At 40.3% G+C, this 17,095-nt stretch overlaps 1 protein-coding gene across 4 annotated transcripts in view; it reads left to right on the top strand.

The window, feature by feature from the left end:
* The window catches only part of ASCC1 (activating signal cointegrator 1 complex subunit 1), a 130,720-nt gene that overhangs the window by 83,418 nt on the left and 30,207 nt on the right, over positions 1-17,095 (top strand). For all 4 annotated transcript variants that reach the window (XM_054503425.2, XM_063670506.1, XM_063670505.1 and 1 more), the window contains exons 8-9: positions 2,745-2,869; positions 7,751-7,836. In XM_054503425.2, the coding sequence (XP_054359400.1) occupies positions 2,745-2,869; positions 7,751-7,836 (211 nt within the window). The remainder of the gene's footprint in view (positions 1-2,744; positions 2,870-7,750; positions 7,837-17,095) is intronic.

Consider the following 17,095-nt stretch of genomic DNA (forward strand, 5'->3'; position numbering starts at 1 on the left):
GCTGGTTCCCAGGTGGCTGGGACAGTGGCACTGGAAGTGGTGAGAAGTGAGATTCCCTGGTATAAGGGAGTCAAAGAAGTGAAGGTGATTCTAAAACAATGTTTGTCCTAAGTAATTGAGAGATTCAATATCAAAGAACACAATACATTCAAGAACTGGAGAAAATCTGTAGAAAGGGAAGGGCAGGCTGAAGCCAAGCTGTGAAGGCCACATGGGTCAGGGAGGATTGGACTTTTACTTGGAAGACCATAGGAAACCGAGGGTTGTTTTTTGTTGTTGTTGTTTTTCTTTTTTTAAGAGACGTGATCTCACTCTGCTGCCCAGGCTAGAGTGCAGTGGCACAATCACAGCTCACTGCAGCCTTGAACCCCTGGGGTCAAGCTATCCTCCTGCCTCAGCCTCCCGAGTTGCTGGGACTACAAGTGCATGCCACCATGCCCAGCTAATTAAAAAAATTTTTTTTGTAGAGACGAGGTATCACTATATTGCTCAAGTGGGTCTTGAACTTCTGGCCTCAAGCAGTCTTCCCTCTTTGGCCTCCCAAAGTGCTGGGATGACAGGTGTGAGCCACCATGCATGCGCCAGTACCACCCAGCTAATTTTTATATTTTTAGTAGAGATGAGGTTTCGCCATGTTAAGAGCGTCTATCCCATGCTTTTAACTACTGTTGCTACACTGACAACTCCCAAATCTGTCATTTGCCTAGATTTTCTCCTGGGCGCCAGGCCTGTATTTCCATCTCTCTTGCTGGACATGTCCTACTTGCATCCCTTGCCACATGTGCAAAATCCTGCACAGTATTAACCTCCTCCCCAAGATGACACAGCAGAACAATAAGCAGTTGCTTCCCCACAGCCTCCCACCTTGGTTAATGAGTCACCTGGTCATTTTAGGAGTCATTCTCAACCACTTCCTCTCCCTTAACACAGTCAGATCCGAATGGGCACCAGCTTCTCTCTCACATAGCTCTTGTGAACCCATTCCCTTGTCTCAGTTCTCATTGCCACACCATAGTTAAGTCAGGGTGTCCAATCTTTAGGTTTCCCTGGGCCACATTGGAAGAAGAAGGAATTGTCTTGGGCCACACATAAAATACACTAACACTAATGATGGCTGATGAGCTAAAAAAAAAAAAATTACACAAAAAAACTTACAATGTTTTAAGAAAGTTTACGAATTTCTTTTGGGCTGCATTCAAAGCCGTCCTAGGCCACGGGTTGGACAAGCTTGGTTTAGATCTTCATCATCCCCTCCTTACCCCCTTTGTTTTTGAGATGGGATCTTGCTCTGTTGCCCAGGCTGGAGTGCAGTGGTGCAATCATGGCTTAATGCAGGCTTAAACTCCTGGGCTCAAGCAGTCCTCTTGCCTCAGCCTCCTGGTAGCTAGGACTGTAGGCACATGCCATGATGGGTGGCTAATTTTTAAAAATGTTTTGTAGAGACACAGTCTCACTATATTCTCTAGGCTGGTCTGAGACTCCTGGCCCAAGCAATCCTTGCGCCTCAGCCTCCTAAAGTTCTGGGATTACAGGTGTGAGCCACCATGCCTGTTTCCATTTCCCCCTTTATAGTGCAGTCCTTAGGAACAGGGACTCTGAAGCCAGACTGCATACATTCTAATTTTGTTTTTCTTTTTTGTTTTGTTTTGAGATGGAGTCTCACTCTGTCACCCAGGCTGAAGTGCGGTGGCACAGTCTTGGCTCACTGCAACCTCTGCCTCCTGGGTTCAAGCAGTCCTCCTGCTTCAGCCTCCCAGGTAACTGGGATTACAAGCATGTGCCACCATGCCCAGCTAATTTTTGTATTTTTAGTAGAGACGGGGTTTCACCATGTTGGCCAGGCTGGTCTCGAACTCCTGACCTCAAGTGATCGGCCTGCCTCAGCCTCCCAAAGTGCTGGGATCACAGGCATGAGCCACTGCACCCGGCCCCTTCTAATTTTGGATTTGTCACTTAGTTTTGTGACTTTGGTCAAGTTTTGTAACTTCTCTGTGCCTTGGCTTCTGTATTGGTAAATAGGGATAATTGGTTATGAGGATTAAATGATTTAACAGATAAAAAGTGCTTAGAGCAGTGCCTGACACATCATGGTGATGTTGACTGTTGAAGTAGCCACCTGGCTGACTGACCTCTGTAGCTGTTCCTCTTCTAAAGCCCTTCCCACTCTGCTGTTGAGTCAGCTTTCAAAAATGGACACCAGACCACATTATTCCCTTTTGAAAGTCGTTCTGTGGCTTCCCTAATCTGACCACTACTTATAGACTTAGCTCATCTCCATTGTCCCTTTTCTCTCACTCTCTGTCATAGCTGTATTGTAAATAATTGACAGTTTTTTGAATATGCTGTGGTCTTGCATGCCTTGGCATCTTTGCATTTGCTATTTCTTCTTCTACTTGAAGTGCCCCTCCTTCCCTGGTGTTATTTGCAAATCTTTAATAATCATTCCAGACTATGTCTAAACTTCCTGTGGAAACCTGGCCCTCTCCATGTAGAGTTGATCACTCCCTTCACGCTCACCATAATATATTGCCATCATTTATTTCTACTATCTGTTAAGCAGACAAACAAGACTGAGCTTTAGCTCCATGATGGTGGGAGATGAGTCTCTTATTCTTCCTCTTCTGATGCAGGGCTTTGTATAGTGATTAGCACAGAGCACAGGCTCCATAAACATTGTTGAATTAGTAATTGCATGTTCAGAAGTTTACTAAGATTTCTGCACTACTTTTCTCCAATTTCTCCAGGCTGCAAGAATTAGTTGATCGAGTGCTGGAACGTTTTCAGGCATCTGGACTAATAGTGAAAGAGTGGAATACTGTGAAACTGCATGCTACAGTTATGAATACACTATTCAGGAAAGACCCCAATGGTAAGTCCCCCAGAGAACTATAGCACAGTTTGTGATAAGCAGCCTTGTGGCATCTCTGAGGTTTATATAGAATGGGCTATCAAAGAATCTCTGATACATCTTCTTTTTTAGACCTCTTAGCTTATTCTGATGAGCATAGTAGAGGTGGGCAAGAACATATACAGCATGGGACTGTGGCTTCCAGATCTTTTATTTCTGTCACACATAGGATTGCCATATTTAGCAAATAAAAATACAGGATGCTTTGGTAAATTTTATATAAACAGTGAATAAATTTTTGGCATAAGTACGTCACATGCAATACTTGGTGGCTTTTTTTTTTTAAAGAGAAGAAAGAAAGGAAGGTGAGCTAGTAAAAGTAAATGTTAAATCAGTGTTTCTCAACCAGGGGTGATTTTGCCCCCAGATGACATTTGGCATTATCTGGAGACATTTTTGGTTATCATAGTCAGAGAGCTGGAGATGGGTTGCTGCTGGCATCTAGTGGGTGCTAACACTCTACAATGCATGGGACGGTCCCCCATGACAAAGAATTATTCTTCCCAAAATGTCGTAGCACAGAGGTTGAGAAACCTTGTGTTAAAATAATAATTTTTTTTTTCATGGACTCTGAGCCTTTTTATAAAAATGCCTTGTTTTAATCCTTGATTTGGGATAGTTGTTTATTTCAAAAAGAAGTTTTCTTTTCTTCCTGTCCCTATCTCCAAAGTGAAAGCTTCTCTAGTACCTTCAGCATCAGATCAGGAGTCACACATTCAAGCCATATGCAACTCTTCCTTCCAAGACTCACGGTTCAAAATACACTAGCAGCACCAAGATCATGTATTCCGGTTTCATTTCCTTTCTTGAGCCCTGACCTTGGTTTTAGAAAATCTAGATGGGGGCCAGGCGCGGTGGCTTATGCCTGTAATCCTAGCACTTTGGAAGGCTGAGGCGGGTGGATCACTTGCGTTTAGGAGTTCAAGACCAGCCTGGCCAACATGGTGAAACCCCGTCTCTACTAAAAATAGAAAAATTAGCCGGGTGTGGTGGCACATGCCTGTAATCCCAGCTACTTGGGAGGTTGAGGCAAGACAATCGCTTGAACCTGGGAGGCGGAGGTTACAGTGTGCCGAGATCGCACTCCAGCCTGGCAACAGAGCAAGACTCCTTCTCAAAAAAAAAAAAAATCTATCTAGAGGAGAAGATAACTTCTCCTCTAGATAGAAGAGAACTATCAGGACTTGAACCATTGACTATTTGTAGGTTTTTAGTTAGGACAATTTGTGTGTCCCTTTTAGTTAAGGCACGTCTTTTAATTTCTCTCAGATATGTACCAAAGATCCCAACTGGCAATCATTTGATAATTAACCCCGTTTGGTTACAGTCATGGTAGGACCAAGAAATTTGTAGCTATCTAGTTATTAGTTCTAAAATACTACTATTTTGTGATGCCATATTGAATTTTATTTAAGACTTATAAATAAATCTCTATTTTACTTTTGAGAACACTGAGATTAAAAGAGCTTCAAATAACTCAGTTAAAGCCTATATACTCTTGTTTGGGTAGGTAATAGAATCCAAAACTTTGAACTTGTTCCAGTTGAGTGTGTATGTGTGTGTGTGTATATATATATATATATATATATATAGTTTCGAAATGGAGTCTCGCTCTGTCACCCAGGCTGGAGTGCGCAGTGGCGCAATCTCAACTCACTGCAACCTCCGTCCCCCGGGTTCAAGCGATTCTCCTGCCTCAGCCTCCTGAGTAGCTGGGATTACAGGGACCTGCCACTGTGCTCGGCTAATTTTTGTATTGTTAGTAGAGACAGGGTTTCACCATCTTGTCCAGGCTGATCTTGAACTCCTGACCTTGTGATCCACCTGCCTCAGCCTCCCAGAGGGCTGGGATTACAGGCATGAGCCACTGCGCCCGGCCCAGTTGAGCATATTTCTTTCCTTCGGGGAATAGTACTACAGGAAGTAGGAATATTTTCGATATCTATGTATTATAATGTAGCTTGTCCAGTGGAAACATGTAACTAGATTTGTGCTATTTGTTTTATTCTGAACAGTGTATTTTAATTTTGGAAAACAAATTGAGAATCCCCTGAGATGATGTGTATTTTAACATTATTATGTAAAGGCAGAGTTTCAGAACTCTGGAGTATACTCTAAATTTATTGTTTCAGAAGACATACTGTATTAAGAAAACTGTCTGTGATGATTGAAGTATTCTGTAACTGTGGTGTCCAATGTGGTAGCCACTAGACACATGGGGTTATTGAGCACTTGAGAGGTGGCCAGTGAGACTGTGAAAGTGAACTTTTATTTTTAATTAAAATTTATGGGGCCACATCTGGATAGTGGCCACTGTTTTGGGCGTTGCAGGTATAGACAGTATTTTATTAGACATTTATTAGCTATCAGTACATTTTCCATTTGTCTTAGTCCTTAAATATTTGTTCAGAGCTCTTAAAACTATATCGTGGTCCATCATTCACTAATCTCTTAACATAGGAAGAGTTCAGATATGTAGGAATCTGTATATTCTAAGTTGTGTGGATCCAGGTTTATATTCAGTTAGCACTAGAGCTTTATATAAGAGAGTGTTGTGTGTTCACAGTCTAGTTATCCCTCTAGTTTCAGATGTTCAAAATATAATCGCTTTATTGAGATATAATTCACATACTCTACAATTTACTCTCTTGAGATATATATATATATAATTTAGTGGTTTTTAGTCTGGTTAAAGTTGTATAGCCATCACCACAATCAGTTCTAGAACATTTTCATCACCCTAAAATGAAACCCCATACCCATTGGCAGTCACTTTCCATTTCTTCCTACCCCTCTCACTCTGCCCTCCCCTGACCTCCACCAAGCCCTAGGCACCACTTGCCTACTTTATGTCTCTATAGAGCTGCCTGTTGTGGACATTTCATATAAACAGAATCATGCTGTATATGATCTTTTGTGGCTGGCTGCTTTCACTTGGCATAATATTTTCAAGGCTTATCCATGTTATAACACATCAGTACTTCATTCCTTTTTTGTTTTGTTTTCTGTGTGGTTTTTTTTTTTTTTTGAGACAAGGTCTCTGTTGCCCAAGCTGGGGTGTAGTAGAGTGATCTTGGCTCTCTGCAACCTCCACCTCCCGCACTCAAATGATTCTCGCACCTCAGCCTCCTGAGTAGTTGGGACTACAGGCACATGCCACTACACCCAGCTAATTTTTAAACTTTTTTTTTTTTTTTCCTAAGATGGAGTTTTGCTTTTGTTGCCTAGGCTGGAGTACAATGGTGCAATCTTGGCTCACTGCAACCCCTGCCTCCCAGGTTCAGGTGATTCTCTTGCCTCGGCCTCCTGAGTAGCTGCGATTACAGGTGTGCGCCACCATGCCCGGCTAATTTTTACATTTTTGGTAGAGACGGGGTTTCACCGTGTTGGTCAGGCTAGTCTCCAACTCCTGACCTAAGGTGATCCACCTGTCCTGGCCTCCCAAAGTGCTGGGATTACAGGCATGAGCCACCACGCCCAGCTTAAACTTTTTTTTATAGTGACAAGATCTCACTATATTGCCCAGGTTGGTTTCAAACTCCTGGGATCAAGTGATCCTTCTGCCTCAGCCTCCCAAAGTGTTGGGATTACAGACGTGAGCCACCAGGCCTGGTGCTTCATTTTTTATGGCTGAATAATATTCCATTGTATGGATATGCCACATTTTATGTATCCTTTCATCAGTTGGTGGGCATTTGTGTTGTTTCCACTTTTTGATATTTATTTGGTATTAATTTATTTGTTGTTCTTTTGCAACTTCACACATTCTCTTTCTCTTAATTTTAAGTTGTGAAATATGCATGGGGTTGGGATCTTTGTTTAAGAGCATCCTTCTCATTAGAGAAATAGTCCCATAGTTACCCATGTGCAACTCCAGTGGGCTAGCTGAAATGTATTATGTATTATGTTCATGGAGTTTTTAAAACTCTAGATGTATTTCATCAATTCTGGCCTAGTACTCTCCTTACTTATATAAGTAAAATAACATACTTAAATGTGGAAATAAGTATTTTTGAAGGTCTGTCAGTGGGTAGGAAATGATTAATATTTCAGAAAATATTCTGAGTTAATTCTTGAGGATGCTTTGAATTTTTTGTACTCTGGACTCTCCTGTGTTGAATTTTTACTTGAGAAGGACATGAAATGATGTTACTTTTTTTTTCTTTCCTGTTTCCCTCTCCTTTGATATTCTTTTTCTTGCCAGCCTTTAAGGATGTCTTTTGAGATACGCAACCCAAATTAACTCCAGAAGCTAGAGCACAGCTTGGTTTAGGCTAAGGTCATAGATTTGCTGCATTCCTGTGTAGAATGTCTGCAAGGATACCTTTGATTGCAACTAAAGGGCTCTTTTTACTTGGGGGGAGGTCCTTAAATCAACCCAGAGCATGAGTGCAGCAGTTTTGACTAGCTAATGTGTGAACTCTTATGTATTTTTACATATTTAAAATTATATGCCACTTTTCTTGGGTCTATAGAACGTAAGGAACCTTTGAAGATCACTTAGTCCTGCCTCTCACTTTGTCAATGAGGAACTAAGGTCCACAATGGAGACATAATTTGCCTAATAATGTAGCTAGTTGCATAGTTAGGAATGTATAGTGAGTGCCTGGAGAATGTCGAATGAATAGATGAATGAATAAGTGTATACTGAATGAATTGTTGACAGAACTGAGACTAGAAACCAGGTCTCTTGATTCATAACCTGACATTTTTCCTCTGCATTATGCCACTTTCCAGGTAGTTCGTGAAAATTTTGCTAGTCGTACCTATGTACCTATAGAAATCCAAGAGAAAACAAACAATCAATCTAAGCTTCTAACATTATCTTTGGAATATTTACAGCTGAAGGCAGGTACAATCTCTACACAGCGGATGGCAAATATATCTTCAAGGAAAGAGAATCATTTGATGGCCGAAACATTTTAAAGGTCAGTATGAAGCAGAGTGAATTGGAAATCCTTTGGCACATGTCCTAAATAAGGGAGGAAAACAAGTAGTTCTCCTTTTAACAATAGAGTATATTTTTTCATACTTCTTCCTACTTGTTTTTTTTAATTATCTAAAGGGAAAGAGAGGAAAAGTAGGTGGTCCTCTTAAGGCTTTGGCACTTCTAGAGTATTTGAAATTGGTGGTTTGTTTGTTTATTTGTTTATCTGAGACAGTGTCTCGCTCTCTTGCTCACGCTGGAATGCAGTGGTGCAAACGCTGCTCACTGGAGCCTTGACCTCCTGGGCTCAAGTAGTCCTGCCACCTCTGTCTCCCAAAGTGCTGGAATTACAGGTGTGAGCCTCTGCACCCTGCCTGAAATTGGTGATATAAGAAACACTTAGGAAAAAAAAAAAAAAAAAAGAAACCCTTAGGTATTCCAACTACTTGGATTCATAGAAATAAGTTGATTTCAACCTAAGTTTTACTCTGTACTTACCTCTAGAGGTTTGAGCTTGCATTTTTTTAGTGGAAAATAATTATTTGTCTTGTTTTAGTAGATTTTTCTCTTTACCCACAAAGTCAATCTCTGTGGTGGCTTTATAATCCATTTTTACTCAGGAACAGCCTATGTCCTAAAAAGTAGATGGTCCATTTTTGACCGTTAAAGCTTTGCCTTTCTGAGTGTTGAATTAATCTATGAAATGTAAGTAAAGGGGTTCTTCAGGATTACATTTGTCTTTCTCTAACAGACTACCCTTCTGTAATATTCATGATTTATGCCTTCTCCATCAGGTTAGCATGCCATTGTTCCTCTGGACAAAGAGAAACATAAGTTGATACTAATGGAGAGGTTTTCAATTCTCCTTTTCACTTGCTCTGTAAGGGTTTAGGTCATTTTCAAGGCTATGGGTGTTTTGCTGAGGTGGAGGAAGGGAGTATATGATAACGTCAGAATAGGCTTTAGCTTTAGAAATGCTTTTACTTTTTCTTCCCTATCCCACCCTCCATTCCCTTATCTTGTCGCTTTACAGTTTTTTTGCCAAATGCCTAATGTGACCCCATTGCCTTAATTAATGACATCACTCTTCAGCAGCTGTGACTGCTTACCATGGAGCCCAATAGGGCAGCGTCAGCCATCGACTCAGACAGGCATTCCTGCACCCACATTGCAGAGCTATGCCGAGTCCTTCCTTTCCTTGATATGTTTTCTCTTTTTGAGTAGTTTTCTCGTTTTTGAGGTAGCTTTGGGTTTGAGTGGCAGGCTGCTAATGAATTCAGTTGTAGTTAACTTTACTGTTTTTTCCAGGCTACAGCTTCGGTGTGATATGAATCTTTCTCCTCCTTTATCTCCCTTCTTTGGGGATTTTCCAGTATCAAAATGAATTACTTTGCTTTTTGTTGTTGTTAATTTGGTTAAGAAAGAAAATAGACTGAATGGGGAAAGAAATCTTTAGGAATGGCTCAAAGCCAACTGGGTTTTCATGGAATTAAAACTGAAGCCTTGTGTGTTGGTACAAGTCAGGTGTGAGGTGCTTTGACATCTGTAAGAGTGGGGTGATGGCAGAGAGCCTGTTGGGTGGCCGTATGAGCAGTGTGGAGCTCTTACCTTGCTATAGAATTTCTCTCATTCTGGAAAGTAAGTTTTCAGTTTAACTGCTTTTTCCTGAAATCTTCTGAACTACCCCAGTCATGATATGAATGTAGCTCCCTCTAGTGTTGACAAGGACTTGCTGTATCAGTAATACCCTTATTAATTCAAGCCCAATCACTTTTAGAGCTGGACCTAGCTAGATTCTTGGAGACCATTTAGTTCAATTCCCCACTTTAATCTCTGACACGAAATCTACTAAGGTAAAGTGACTTGTCAGAGGTACCGCTAGTTAGTAGCAGAATCTGAATCAGAACAGAAAGACTCAAAACTCACAAATTGAGCATTATTTTCTGCTGCCTCCCGTAAAGATGCCCAGTGTTTAGGTAGAGACCATTAGATATTTGAAGTTGGGCATATCTGCCTGATCTGGGATAATGGCCAATTAAAGCTTGTTTCATAAATGGTGGGGCAGTGAGTGTGCCAATTAGTCTAAAACCGTAGCTAGTTAATAATTAGATTTTTGTATCGAATATAATATCAACACTAACAGAAATACTTATTGACTGTATACCATCTGCCAGACTACGTGCCTTAAAGATGATACAGTCATTATGATACAATCCCTGCCTTCTAGGAGCTTCCAGTCCATGAGGGGTACAGATAGTTAATAGACAATTAGAATACAAAAACCGTGGGGTGAGTTATGGACAAGTGCCTTTGACCACAGATAGTTATGATGACGTATCATTTAGTATAGTATTTAATATTTTACTCCTTAATCACTAGTTCCAGAAAAATAATCTTTCACCTATGTTCAATCAAGAGAATTAACTTCTTTTTAAAAATAAAAGTCAATTGTGGGCTCCAACAGTTACCTCCCACCCCCAACACAGAGGCAAGTAAATATGTTTGTGAAGTAGCCATAGTCCACCCACCTTTTGGCATTACCATGAATGGACATGTCTTTCTCAATTAAAACATGAGACTCCATGGCTCCTGAAGCCCTTAAAATAAAAACAGGATTTAGAAAACCAGTGGACTTCATATATATAGTTTTTGTGTGATATGAAATTATTATGTTTAGAAAGAAAAAAATCAATTTCACTAACAAGATAGGAACTGACTTGGAGTAAACAGAAAGGTTAACTGTATTGGTTGTTAAGGAGCCCAGGCATACATGTGCAGCATATTAACAGCTACATAGGCCAAGGATCAGGAATGCTGGTGATGGGAGGCAGCCTTAGAAAAAAAATCAACTTCATCTACTATTCAAAGAGAAACAAAACAAGAAAGAAAGTCATTGCTCATTGCTGTAAGAATTTAATGAGTAACAGCCAATTGCTATTCTACTCCATGAAGAAAATTGGTTCTTTTGGCTTGGTGTAATATGTGTTCTGGGAGCCTTAATAAGAAAAAAAGAAATCTTTAATGACTGTTGCAGATGGAAGCCACATTTTTCTTTTGTACAGCTTTTTTGAGAGTTGTTGCGGCTGTAATATACTAGTGTCTGGTTATTCCTAGTTAAAAATAAGAAAGTCTTTCCCTAAGAAAGACTTTGAATTAAGAATTGACAACTAGAATCATTCTCCTGTGGTTATTCAAACCTGAAAAAGAACAAACATATTTGGTTATGGTGGTTTTTTATGGAAAAGTGCCAGATAGCTCCAAAAGGAGGATGCATGAGTGAAGAAGACCTAGGCCAAATTAATGGGATGGTGTCCCCTCAGAGAGTATCCATTTCTAATCTAAGAGATAGCAAAAAAAAAAAAAAAAAAAAAAAAGATGTTGTTTGTTTGTATAGCCATAGGCAGTGATAAATTTATAATTGGAGAAATCATACTGACCTAAAGACACACTGCCTGGAAGTAAATGCTCCCTCACTAGCTAGAAGTAAAATGGTCATTAATTGCCAGCTTCTGGGGAGAGAGGTAATGACAGTCTGTTTGGGGTCTTAAGCAATAGAATCAGTATTCCAAGATTGTGCTCTCAGCAGATTGAACTGGGGGTACAATGTTAACTGTTCAAAAGCATAGCTTCTGACTGCAGAGTGAAGAGGAGGCATTAGAGCCCTAGGTTGTACTCGTCAGAGAAGGTGATATGGTACAAATAAAGGCACAGTGATATATTTGGGAAAGAATGGAAAGTACTATAGGTCTAAAGTCAGAGGAAGTGTAAAAGTGCCATTTCTTTAGACACTTAAAAATCCTGGAAAATATAAGCCATGTAAAAGGGAGATGAATTTGTACCTTTTCTATTTTATATATAAGAATCTTTTAATTTAGAGAAAGAAGAGACTGGTAGTAGTAAACTAACTGTATTAATTTTAAATACTTTCCCCTGAAAATATGTTTTAAATCTCTAGCCACATTGACACTTTTCTTGAAAGATGTGAATGAGCCACCCAAGTATTTCATTCAGTTTTGGTTTTGTCCCATCTCTGTTCTTCAGAGCCTTTAAAAGGACAATTATAATGAATAAATTTAAATGAGATCTCTATTTAGTTTGCTTTACTTAGAGACATTTTTATGAAGGAAGCTTTTAAAAATACTGTTTATTCTTTTTTGCTGAAATATATATATGTATATATTTATATATGTACATGAGACATACATTTACTGCTTAACAAATAGTCATAAAATGAACAATGTGACTACTACCAAGGTCAAAGAGTACAGCCTGCCTCCCATGCCCCTCCCGGGAGACTCTTCAGTCAGTCGATCCTAAGGGAACGAAAGCACAATTAACTTCTTAAACACTCTCAGGGGACAGACTTGTTTTGAATGAATATTTTGTTTTGAAGTATTAGAAGAGTGTTGAAAAGATAAATTCAATTTTTTTTTTCTAGAGGACAGAGAAGAGAAGTGAGATTTAGAACTATGCGGTCACTTTTTAAAAAATTTAATAAACTTTATTTTTTAGAGCAGTTTCAGGTTCACAGCAAAACTGAGCAGAAAGTACAGTGTTCCCAAATGCCCCCATCCCTGCACATGCACAGCCTCCCCCACTATTGGCATCTGATACCACATTGGTACATCTTTAAAATCGATAGGCCACATTGACACATCATCACCCACAGTCCGCCGTTTACATTAGGATTCACTCCTGATTTTCTCTATTGAGTTCCTCTTTTCAGTTATTTTCATTTCTGCTCTCATTTTTTTTTTTTTTTGAGATGGAGTCTTGCTCTGTCACCCAGTCTGGAGCGCAGTGGCACGATCCCGGCTCACTGCAAGCTCCACCTCCCGGGTTCATGCCATTCTCCTGCCTCAGCCTCCCCAGCAGCTGGGACTACAGGCGCACGCCGCCACGCCTGATTAATTTTTTTGTATTTTTAGTAGAGTCGGGGTTTCACCATGTTGGCCAGGATGGTCTTGATCTCCTGACCTTGTGATCCGCCCACCTTGGCCTCCCAAAGTGCTGGGATTACAGGCATTAGCCACCGCGCCCAGCCTCTGCTCTGATTTTTAAAATTATTTCTTTTATTCTGCTTAATTTGGATTTAATTTGCTCTTACTTTTCTAGTTTCTTGAGGTAGAAGCTTAGATTATTGATTTTATATCATTTTTCTTTTCTAACATATGCACTAAATACTATAAATTTCCCTCTAAGCACTGCTTTTGATGTATCCTACAAATTTTGATAAGTTGTATCTTCATTATCATTTAGCTTAAAATATTTTGAATCTCTCTTGAAGTTTCTTTTTTAAAAGTTAATTTTTAATTTCTTTAGGTATAGGGCCTCATCGCTCTGTCACCCAGGCTGGAGTGCAGTGGCACAATCATAGCTCATTGCAGCCTCGAACTCATGGACTCAAGTAATCCTTTCACCTCAGCCTCCCAAGTAGCTGAGAGTACAGGCATGCACTGTCATGCCTGGCTAATATGTCTTTTAAATTGTTTTGTAAAGATGGGGTTTCACTATGTTATCCAGGCTGTTCTCTAACTCCTGGGCTCAAGCAATCACCCCACCTCAGCCTCACAAAATGTTGGGATTATAGGAGTGAGCTACCACACCCAGCTAAGGGTGTGGTAGCTAAGGTCTTTTTGTTGGTTAGAAGTGTGTGGTTTTTTTTTTTTTTTTTTTTTGAGACTGAGTCTGGTTCTGTTGCCCAGGCTGGAGTGCAGTGGCACGATTTTGGCTCACTGCAACCTCCGCCCCCGCAGGTTCAAGCAATTCTCATGCCTCAGCCTTCCACGTAGCTGGGATTACAAGCATGTGCCACCACACCCAGCTACTTTTTGTATTTTCAGTAGAGATGGGGTTTCACCATGTTGGCCAGGATGGTCTCGAACTCCTGACGTTGTGATCCGCCCACCTTGGCCTCCCAAAGTGCTGGGATTACAGGCGTGAGCCACTGCGCCTGGCTGAAGTGTGTGGTTTAATTGCCACCTATTTTGGGATTTTCCTGCTATCTTTGTTATCACTTTCAAGTTTAATTTCATTGTGGCCTGAGAGCAGACACTATATGATTCTATTCTTTTAAATGTATTACAGCGTATTTTATGGCCCAGAATGTGATCTGTCTTAGTCAGTGTTTCCTGTGAGCCTGAGAAGAACATGTAATCTGCTGTTGTTGGATAAAATATTCTATAGATGTCAATTATATCCAGTCAGTTGGTAGTGCTGTTGAGTTCCACTATATCCTCGCTGATTTTATGCCTTCTGGATCTGTCCATTTCTGATATATGGGGGTTAAAGTCTCCAACTATAATAGTGAGTTCATTGTTTCTTCTTGCTTCTGTCAACTTTTGCCTCATGTATTTTGACACTGTTTTTAGGCACATATGTGTTAAGGATTGTTAGGTCTTCTTGGACAGTTGATCTTTTTATCATTATGTATTGCTCCTCTTTATTCATAATAACTTTCCTTGCTCTGAAGTTTGCTCCATCTGAAATTAATATAGCTACTCAACTTTCTTTCAGTTAATGTTAGAATGGTATATCTTTCTTCATCCCTTTATTTATTTACTTTTTTTTTTTTTAAGAACCCATCTATGCTGGGACATCCCTTTATTTTTAATCTCTGTGTGTCTTTATATTTAAAGTGAGTCTCTTGGCCGGGTACAATGGCTCATGCCTGTAGTCCCAGCACTTTGGGAGGCCCACGTGGGAGGATCACTTGAGCCCAGGAGTTCAAGACCAGCATAAGCAACACAGTGGGACCCTGTCTCTACAGAAAATTTAAAAAATTAGCTGGGCATGGTGGTGCATGCCTGTAGTCTCAGCTACTTTGGAGGCTGAGGTGGGAGGATCGTTTGTGCCTGGGAGGTTGAGGCTACAGTGAGCTATGATTGCACCATTGCACTCCAGCCTGTGTGACAGAGCGAGACCCTGTCTCAAAATAAATGAATAAATAAAAAGTCGATCTCTTGTAGACAATATATTGTTTGGATGCTTTATTTTTTTTTTAATCTAACACTCTCTGCCTCTTAATTGGTGTATTTAGACCATTGATGTTTAAAGTGATTATTGATTAATATAGTTGGATTAATGTTTATTATATATGTTACTGTTCTGTATTTGTTGCCCTTGTTGTTTGTTTCTGTTTTTGCCTCCCACACTTTTTCTGCCTTTTTTGGTTTATTTGAGCATTATATATGATTTCTTTTTCTCTCCTTTCTTAGCATATCGCTTATACTTGTTTCTCCCTCATTTTTTGAAGGATAATTTCACAGGGTTCAGAATTCTAGGTTGATGGAGTTTCTTTCTCTCAACAGTATTTCACTCCACTCTCTTTTTGATTGCATGGTTTCTGAGGAAAAGTCAAATGTAATTCTTATCTTGGCTTCTATATAGGAGAAGTATTTGTTTTTTCCCTTCGGCTTCTTTCACAATTTTTTCTTTATCTTTGGTTTTCAGAAGTGTGACTATGATATGCCTAGGTACAATTTTTTTTTTTTTTTTTTTGGCCTTTATTCTGCTTGGTACTCTCTGAGCTTCCTAGATCTGTGGTTTGGAATCTCACATTAATTTAGGAAAATTCTCAGTCTTTATTCCTTCAAATATTGTTTCCATTCCTTTTTTTCTTCTCCTTCTGGTATTTGCATTGTGTGTACCTTATATCTTTCGTAGTTGTACCACAGTTCTTGGATATTCTGTTGTGTTTTTTCAGTCTTTGTTCTCTGCTTTTCAGTTTGGGAAGTTTCTATTGTCATATCCTCAAGCTCAGAGATTCTTTCTCAGCCATGTCCAGTCTGCTAATGAGCCCATCAAAGGCATTCTTTATTTTTGTTACAGTATTTTTATTATTTATTTATTTACTTATTTATTTATTTGAGATGGAGTCTCATTCTGTTGCCCAGGCTGGAGTGCAGTGGTGCAATCTCGGCTCACTGCAACTTCCGCCTCCTGGGTTCAAGCGATTCTCTCGCCTCAGCCTCCCGAGTACCTGGGATTACAGGCACCCGCCATCATATCTGGCTAATTTTTGTATTTTTGTAGAGATGGGATTTCACCATGTTGGCCAGGCCAGTCTTAAACTCCTGACCTCAGGTGATCCAAAAGTGCTGGGATTATAGGCGTGAGCCACTGCACCCAGCCTGTTACAGTGCTTTTAATCACCAGCATTTCTCTTTGATTCTTCCTTAGAATTTCCATCTCTCTGCCTGAGTTATCCATCTGTCCTTGCATGTTGTCTCCTTTATCCATTGGAGTCCTTAGCATATTAATCATAGTTGTTCCCAGTCTGATAATTCCAACATCCCTGCCATTTCTGACTCTGGTTCTGATGTTTGCCCTGTCTCTTCAAATTGTGTGTTTTTTTTTTTTGGCCTTTTACTATGTCTTGTAGTAATTTTTTGTTGAATCTGGACATGATGTACTGGGTGAAAGGGACATGATGTACTGTGGTGTGATGGTAAGGTTGGAGGGAGGGGAAGTGTTCTGTAATTCTGTGATTAGGTCTCAGTCTTTTGGTGAGCTTGTGCCAGTGGACTGTGAATGTCACCTATGCTTCTCATCAGCCCTGTTAGGTGGGACAGGATGGTTAGAGGGGCCCCTATGTGGAAGACTGGAGGGAGCTGAGGTGGGGTTCCTACATATGGAAGGTTAGTGCCCACTAGGGCTGGATATTTCTCTTCCCCACTGTGGATGGCTAGAGGGGGCTGGAGTTGGATATCATCCTTCCCCTAGGTATGTTAAGCTTTCATAAAACCCTAGCAGGTTAGGCTCTGGTAAAATAGTTTCTCCTGAGGGCGGGCCTTGTTAAGAACAAAGTGGTCTGGCATATTTCAGAATGGTTCTTTTATTCCTCCCCCTGCTGGAAGCAGGAGGCCAAGTAGAGCTCTTGGAGGTTAAACTACAAAAACCTTTGGTGAGGTGGTTCCCTGGAGTTTCTAACTCTTAGACTTGTCCACACAGCCTCTAGCAGTTCGTCAATTACAGTTAGGTTACTCCATTCTCTGGAGGTTTCTCCTGTGGGTTTCTTCTCCCTTGTGATTCTCTGTATCCACCTGTGTGTGTCTCCAGTTTTGGGGGCAGCAATTTGTCCCTGACCTCACTCTTCTGACAGACCTATGAAGAGTTGTCAAGGTTTCAGTTTGTTCAGCTTTTCACTTGTTAGGATGGAGTGGCGACTTCCAGAGTCCTTAATGCTAGACTGGAAACTAGAAGTCTTGTAGCTTTTAAAAAAAGATATTAATGCTTGCAGAGGGAGACTAGCATTTAGA

This window comes from Pongo pygmaeus, chromosome 8 (assembly GCF_028885625.2).
Source record: "Pongo pygmaeus isolate AG05252 chromosome 8, NHGRI_mPonPyg2-v2.0_pri, whole genome shotgun sequence".
NCBI lineage: Eukaryota > Metazoa > Chordata > Mammalia > Primates > Hominidae > Pongo > Pongo pygmaeus.